The sequence below is a fragment of the Gastrolobium bilobum genome, unplaced genomic scaffold, assembly GCF_033153095.1.
Source record: "Gastrolobium bilobum isolate Gb01-03AN ecotype WA unplaced genomic scaffold, APGP_CSIRO_Gbil_v1 utg10243, whole genome shotgun sequence".
Classification (NCBI taxonomy): domain Eukaryota; kingdom Viridiplantae; phylum Streptophyta; class Magnoliopsida; order Fabales; family Fabaceae; genus Gastrolobium; species Gastrolobium bilobum.
The window spans coordinates 35014-43183 of NW_026900118.1; the positions used below are offsets into that span (position 1 = coordinate 35014).

General features: G+C 31.2%; 2 protein-coding genes across 2 annotated transcripts; both read right to left on the reverse strand.

Moving 5' to 3' along the window:
- Positions 1-1928: 1928 nt before the first annotated feature.
- On the reverse strand, positions 1929-3047 carry LOC133295389 (uncharacterized). The gene has a single exon (XM_061494217.1). It carries the CDS (start codon positions 3045-3047, stop codon positions 1929-1931), a length of 1119 nt encoding a protein of 372 aa, XP_061350201.1.
- A 2118-nt stretch (positions 3048-5165) lies between these two features.
- Positions 5166-7801, reverse strand: LOC133295390 (uncharacterized). Its single transcript, XM_061494218.1, has 12 exons — positions 7652-7801; positions 7363-7561; positions 7118-7214; positions 6871-6995; positions 6687-6771; positions 6441-6573; positions 6233-6345; positions 5989-6106; positions 5691-5873; positions 5526-5591; positions 5287-5435; positions 5166-5202 (listed from the first exon to the last, which is right to left on the reverse strand). The coding sequence occupies exons 1-12, from the start codon at positions 7799-7801 to the stop codon at positions 5166-5168; spliced, it is 1455 nt and encodes a 484-aa protein (XP_061350202.1).
- Positions 7802-8170: the final 369 nt, after the last annotated feature.

Consider the following 8170-nt stretch of genomic DNA (forward strand, 5'->3'; position numbering starts at 1 on the left):
TATATATGGCTAATAGGTCAGGATAAACCAGAAATATTTTACATAACATAATCTAATTAAATCAAGGGTAAATCAAAAGTTATGTTATATGATGTAATATAACTTTTCTACACACTCAATTGAAAAGAAAGAGAAAAAAAAAGACATAAAAATCAAAGAATGAGACCCACATAAAATTATATGTATAAAAATTATGTTATATAATGTAACATAACAAACATAAAACCCTTAAATCAAATTCTAACCTGAGTTAATTCATTTATACCGCTAAAATGCAACAAATATTCCCTCTTCGCACCTAATCTCCCACTTCCATACACACATGCCTTACACACACGTGAGCATGCGCTACCTCACACGAGAGTGAGGTCGTATACTTAGCATGATTCACACCAGAGAAACTTAATTCACCCTTTATAAATGTCTTAATTCACCCTTTATAAATGTCACATCCCTCAGTTGTGGAGGTACTTTTTGATTACTATTCTTCATTATTGTTATTATACTAAAATTTTTGCATCAAAGAGCCATCGTACCTTTCACCTCCCCCTGATTCTCGGTGTCTGAGATTTAACGAGTAAAACCATCATTGAGCTCTAATTCATACCGGCTATTATCTCCCCGAGTTACTATTTCATCTGGATAAAATACAATAGGTTCATCATGGGTTAAAACCCAAAGAATAAGGCCCAAAAATATAGGGCCCGAATAATGTGCGATATTTATATCGCGCATAAAGAATCGAGGGGAGTGATAGTTTTATCGCGTCTAAACTGCTTTTAACATGACTTCAGTATTAAGGAAGATCAATAATACGAATGAGGAGCCACCACGCCATAGAATCAATACACGAAGGACAGCTCCAGCTTGCCACCACTTTACCAAGATAGCTTGACATATAGAGATAAGGCTAGAAAGGCACCAATTGAACCTATAGCCCATAAACAGCCAATTAGAAGGCATACCGCCTACCAAAGGCGGCATCAAATTCACTATATAAACAAAGGGTAAATACCCAGGTATGACAATCTAATTCAGTAAGAATACTACATAAGCCTGACTTTGATACTGACTTGAGCGTCGAAGTGTCATTGCAAATACTCACCCCATTCGGAGGCATCGCGCCAAAGGAGAATCATTTCAATACCTCCATCATCAACCATCAACAGTCCAAGAACCCAAAGAGTGGATAACCAACCCCAAGTTTTCTCTCATCAACCGTGTGTGATTAGGCCCAATACTTATTGGCCAGCCCATATAGTATCGATCTGATCACTATTATATAGATATACTAGTTATTTACCCGTGCGCTGCACGGAGGGAAAAAAATTTCAGTCGGTTGTCGACCGAATCTTGTCGCATCCTTCTAAATGAATTGACGTTTAATAAAAATTATTAACTTATATAACTATAGGTACGGGAATTGTTATCACATAAACAATCAGCCAAAATATTACACATATATAAGATGTTCGACAAAATATGAAATGACTACTTAAAAATTATCAGTTTCAATTATGTAGTAAAACAAAACATTAAAAATCAGAAAATTTCGTTGGACAAAATAACTCACCTTGGTTGGTCATCAATACAATGTTTTTGGCAATTATTACAAAACAATCTGTCAAAATCTTCACAAACATAATAGAGGCATTTCTTATAGGATTTGTACCACCAATTGAATTTACTCCCAATTACTTTGATGGTTCCGTAAGCAAAGCACATCATAATCTGAAAAAAGAAAAAAAAATATATAACATTAACGACATTTAAAAATATATAAAAATAATTAAAAAATATAGCATAACTTTATCCGGAACCATAAGTAAAAAAAATCAGAAGGACATGCAAAAAATTAAAAAAAATAAAAAGATTTTTTCATCATAAATGCATTCAAGTTTGTGAACTGCAAAAAGAAATCAAATCAACTACACTAACCTTTGAAATACTTCTTTATAGACAATGTTATAGGTACTATTTGCAACACAACCATTATCATCAAATATAAGAATCTTCAATCCTTGTTTGCTCTTTACTCTTGATAGCGCCACATATAATTGTCCATGAGTAAAAACAGGTCTAGGAAGATAAATTCCAACATGAGAAAGCGATTGTCCTTGACTCTTGTTGATAGTCATTGCAAATGAAACCACCAAGGGAAATTGTCTTCTTTGGAAATTTATAGGAAACGTACGAGAAGACGGGCTGACAGTGAGCCTAGGGATTAAGACAGTTCCTCCTATATTGCATCCTGTAATAACAGTTGCCTCAACAACATGGTTGCCTAATCTAGAAATAAGCAGTCTTGTGCCGTTACATAACCCCTTTGATTGATCAATGTTTCTCAAAAGCATAACCGGCACATTAACCTTTAAAGTTAATTTATGATCAGGAAGTCCGGAACATGAGAAGGTATTTAAAATCTCAGGAGAAAATTCAACATCCTCTAGCTCAGAATTTCCATCTTGCTTCAAAACACTATCTGAACTGAAATATGTTCGTTCTTCGCCCGGAATAAAACTCATAAGCCGCTCGTTTAAGATAGCAACATCTGCCAATTTAGGAGTCAAAATAGCACGTTCTTTGAAAAAAGCAGGATCAAAAATATGATTCAACATATTCGGATACACAAAATCAACCAAATCTGAAAGTGGATCTTCCGATTCTTTGATCAATAGTGCATCTGGAATTGTTATAATAGATTCCCCATCCACATCATCTCCAAGATCACCATCTCCTATTTTAAGAAGCCATTCAGAGAATTCTTTTATTTCCATCAAATTTTGATTACTATTTCCTGAAGTTAGACGCATGTTTTTTGTCAAAGTCAATAGATTACAATTCGGCCAAAGATGAGACGAATTAATAGTGGCATGAACTATATCCTGTCTGCTACCATGAGGAATCACAGGTAAAATCTGCCGGAGATCACCTCCTAAAACAACAACTTTTCCACCAAATGGATTATCACAGAAACTCGGATTAGAAAATCTAAGAACATCTCTAAGTGTTCTATCAAGAGCCTCAAAACAAAATCTGTGTACCATTGGGGCCTCATCCCACGAAACAACACATTAGGATTCCCACTCTCTCGACATCGTTGGATGAAATAGTTTACTTGATTCCTCTTTAATATTTTTGCTTGGTCGAAGGCATCCTCACTGCTTGCCTCAAGTTGATGAAAGAATGGTTTGGCTTCTATTACCCACTCCAACGGACCATCGTGCAACTTTTCAAAGGAGACACTTTCGTATACATTATCAGATTCTGCAAGTTTGAGGAAGCCCTTGCATGTTAGCTTCATGCTAGTAATGTCTTCCAAAGAATGAGATGCAATCTTCCAAAATATTACTAATATCAATTCAGATGGGAGGCTTGACAGCGACACAACATGGATCATCTCCATTTTTACGCGCTTGTTTGAGGATGAAGCAGCCATGCAACTTGGCGGTGGCGGTACAGTGTACTTATGGGTTATCATGATCCATGTGCAGATAACTTGGAAAATGAAACGCCGCCCCTTTTCATTTGTCAGATATCAGTTTAGAAATACGAAGCGTTGGTGGAGTAGGTAATCAGTCAAATGGGGTTATCAGAAAAGAAAAAAAAAATCAATAAATATACAATCTGAATGAGACAAATGGACGATGGAATGTCATGTTCTTCCTTCCAGGTTCTTCTTCCACGTTAATTAAACACTACTTACAACTGTTACAATGCTATCTGATACATTATTAATCTTTATTTTTTGGAAAAAAATATTTGTTAATGCATAAAATTTTGCATTTTGTTTATTTTTGAATCATAATTTTTATCATCAAATTTATATAAAAATTCAGACACTGAAGTGGTATAAAAAGTAAATCTTATATTTTTTGTTTATTTTAAATAGCCAAAAAATCGGTATTATTAATAGCATTTAGAGAAAAAAAAGCAATTATTTAATGAAATAAGCATATTCATCATTTGTTGGGAAACCAATTTTTTGAAAAAAAATACCATATTTAACGCTCTTTAATGAGTGGTATAAAAATAAATCTTTTATTTTTTGTTTAATTTAAGTAGCAAAAAATTCAGTATTATTAATACCATTTTGAAAAACGGATTGTAATTTCTGTTTCCAATGAGCATATTCATCATTTGTTGGAAAACCAACTTTTTGAAAAAAATACCATATTTAACGCTCTTTATTTAAAATTGTATTTAATTTTGTTGGTAACAGAACTTTAATGAGTGGTATAAAAATAAATATTTTTTTTTTGTTTAATTTAAGTAGGTAAAAATTCAATATTATTAATACCATTTTGAAAAAAAAAGTAATTACTTAATGAAATAAGCATATTCATCATTTGTTGGAAAACCAACTTCTTGAAAAAAATACCATATTTAACGCTCTTTATTTAAAATTGTATTTAATTTTGTTGGTAACAGAACTCTAATGAGTGGTATAAAAATAAATCTTTTATTTTTTGTTTAATTTAAGTAGATAAAAATTCAGTATTATTAATACCATTTTGAAAAAAAAAAGTAATTACTTAATGAAATAAACATATTCATCATTTGTTGGGAAACCAATATTTTGTAAAAAATACCATATTATTTGTTGATTGTTTAATTTATTCCAATAAATCGATATTTGAATTAAAAAAATGTATTTATTTGTAATTAGGTTATATAATTTTGTTATTTAATTTATTTATTATACATAACCTTAAATATATACACACATGAGGTGTATAAAATCATTAGTTGAATTTAAATTCAAAAATGTATTTATACAATATTATAATGAGGAAAGCTTTTCTACAATAAAAGGTCATATAACGATAAGTCACAAATGCAGCGTTCATGAAGTTTCATTTGTTGTGAAAACTCATGAGTAATTATGGTGAATTTCCAAACACATGTAATAATCTATATTAATATGCATACGGAAATTGTTATCAGAGAAATATTAGCCAAAAAAATTGGATTAAACAATTCAAAATATTTCAGAAATATAAGATGTTCAACAAAATATGAAATACATACTTCAAAATTAAATCGTCCAAGATGAAAAAAACCAAACAACCAAATAAATTAAAAGACAAAACATAACAATGATAATAACACCAGCGAAGTCTATGTCCAAAAATGAAATTTTCCCCTTTCGAAAAACGACTTCATTAATCTGCCACGTTGTCTTCATTCGCTGCATCAAAACTTACACAATAACAAAAAAAATGGTAATATATTAGTAAAGTGCATTACAAAAATTATTATACAGTGTTTGGCATGAGTACTAACAATTTCTCCAATTTAATTTTTTTAATTGTATGGACAACAGAACGTTCACCAATTTCGTCTATAAATTCATTAGAATTGACAGACGGTGTCATCGTAGACAGAGAATCATTAACAGGATCTGCACTTTCACATGTCTGACTCGCAACATCCTGACGGAAAAAAAATATATTATGGGATGATGAAAATCAAGATTGATAAGAATGCATAAAAATATTTAAAGTTAATTTATTTTAACTTACCGCAGCTCTTCCATTTTCAGCAGCAACAATGTCATTGTCGAAAGCTTGATCAAACAGAGTTTCATCCTGTGATTGTTTGGTAGAAGAAAAGGAAGATATAAAAGAAAAATGTATGCAAGGCAACTATATGAAAGAAGCGACAAACACAAAACAAAAAAAAAATACATTTAATTCTGTTGCAGACTTGATGAAGGAAGACATAATAGTTTCGTCGGTGCAAACTTTAGAAACTTGATATTTAGGCTCACTGTATGAGTCAAAATTGTTTTTTCTAACATTAATCTTGAACAGCATGGACTTGTCAATAAGAACATCAAATTCTTTTGGATAATGTTCCAAATCAGCACCCTAGAAAAAATTTCAAAAAAAAAAAGATTGCAACCAATAAAAATATCAGAATTTAGAACTAATTAATATGACAACAGTTGATGAACACAGCGTTGGGCAAAAATAGAATACTAACCCTCTTGTATTGCAATTCACGCAAATCAGAAGCACTCATACCTAACAAAGTAACACAATCTCTATCAAAGAGAATGAACGATGCAGAATCGGTGTTATCAACAACTCTGACTTGAACACTGAATCTATAATATAATAATTATTATTATCAGCGTCAATTACGTAGTATAAGAAAACATTAAAAAAAAAAATAATCTCACCTTGGTTGATAATCACTCCAATGTTTTTGTCAGTTTTTACAAAACCATTTCTCATAATCTTCAAAAACAGAATACGGGCATTTCTTACAGGATTTGTACCACCAGTTGTATTTACTCTCAATTTCTTTGATAGTTCCGTAAGCAATACACGTCATAACCTGGAAAAAAAATGTATAACATTAACGACAATTAAAAATAAATAAAAATAATTTAAAAAAGATAGCATAACTTTATCCCAATCACAAATAATCACCTCGGTAGAAATTTTAATATCAGTAATACACTTTCTTTCTGTATTTTTAAGAAAATCATTCTCAAAGGAATATGTCGATTGAGTAGACAACTGGGACAATCCACGAATACAATCCGCTGAAACATTTACAAGCCTAAAACAAAAACAAACGTAACATATAAATTACGAATCCAAACATACAAAAATTTCATAACAGAACTTATACTGAATAATAGAGTTGCAACGGTCATAAAAAATATTTCTTACTGTTTCTTGAATTCAATAATTTCTGTTACATTCGAATCCATAATGAGACGCATTGTATATCTTGTATTAGTTATTGACTTTTGACCTACACAATTAAAAGTGAAAAAAAAAACGGAAAGAGCTACAGTTACAAAAAAAGGAATAGAAGGAGACAGACAAAATAGATATTTATGAAGACAAATACCTCTGAAATCCTTCATCTTTGCAAGATGAACTATTATAACATTCTGAGAAGCCTGATTATTTGCCAAAAAACTCTGCACTTCATCAACGTAATGCTCCCACAATGTGCATTCAAGTTTCTGACCTCTTTTTTTCGCAGAGGTTTTTTAAAAAATATACACAACTCATTACGGACATCAATTTACCACACATGAAATAAGTATAACTCTTACACATGCGTTATTCAAAATCGTTACAACAAAAAATACCTGTGGTTATCAAGCTCCAGCACAATTTTTTTTGCTTTCCTACCAAACACATCATGCTCTTCAACTTCGCTAGTTCCAGTCAGTAAACCGATGACATCTACAGAAAAAGTAATTCAGATTAATGAAAATATTTTTTTCCAAGTAAATAAATTATTTAAAAAAATAACAAAAGAATACATTACCCAATAAATAAGGAGAAACTATTTTTTGCTGTATAATAAAATCAAACTCGACAAAATTGAAACAATTGACAGGTATGGTAGCATCAACAATGGCCTTAACATCTGTCCTCAAGTTGAAAGAAATTTTGTAAACATGCCTAGTTGCCTTGAAACCTTCACCATTCAATCCAACTCCAAAATTTCTAATAATGTATGCTTCCCCTTCTATAATTTTTTTTCTAACTTGCAAAGTCCCTCTGACAGTAGCATGGATCGTAGAACCCTACACAATTCAAACATAAATTAGCAAGAATAATCGAAGAATTAGAAAAAAAAGAGAGCAAAATAAGTTTGCAACATAAAAAAAAAATACATGTTCATCTGCCAGAATCATCTCCAGATTGTCATCAAATCCCTTTTTCTCATAATTAGGGACCTTCCAAGTCCTAATGGCCCTAACCTTAATCCTCCAATCATCCTTAGAGGAATTTAGAGATTTTATAAAATCGTATTTTGAAAACATGACTAAAGCAGAAAGTAGAAGAAGGGAATAACAGCAAGATACTGAAGAAGATGAATGAGTGGACCAGAGAAAAATGGAGGGTTCATATAAAAAATGATAACAATGGGGAGAGAAGGCATTAGAAGTCTGAGAGAGACATTGGGACATTCAAAACATTGAATAATTACTTTTAGTTTCCAATTGAGTACAACAGTAGTAATTATTACGTTCATCAATTACCAATGAAAGAAATAGGTGGGATTTTAATTGGATTTCTGCCACCAATATATTTTCGGAATTAAAATTTTTTTTATTCAGTATTTATTTGTTTAATGTTTGAAATTCAAATTTTAAATGTTTGAAATTCAAATTTTAAATGTCTACCAAAAC

What these genes read in the sequence shown, in the direction of transcription:
- LOC133295389 (XM_061494217.1), bottom strand. Translation starts at nt 3,047, where the DNA reads ATGGTACACAGATTTTGTTTTGAGGCTCTTGATAGAACACTTAGAGAT.
- LOC133295390 (XM_061494218.1), bottom strand. Translation starts at nt 7,801, where the DNA reads ATGTTTTCAAAATACGATTTTATAAAATCTCTAAATTCCTCTAAGGAT. An exon ending in TTTGAAGATTATGAGAAATG is followed by an intron (nt 6,107 to 6,232) that starts GTTTTGTAAAAA and finishes TTATAGATTCAG; the next exon opens with TGTTCAAGTCAGAGTTGTTG. An exon ending in AAAATTAAATTGGAGAAATT is followed by an intron (nt 5,203 to 5,286) that starts GTTAGTACTCAT and finishes TTATTGTGTAAG; the next exon opens with TTTTGATGCAGCGAATGAAG.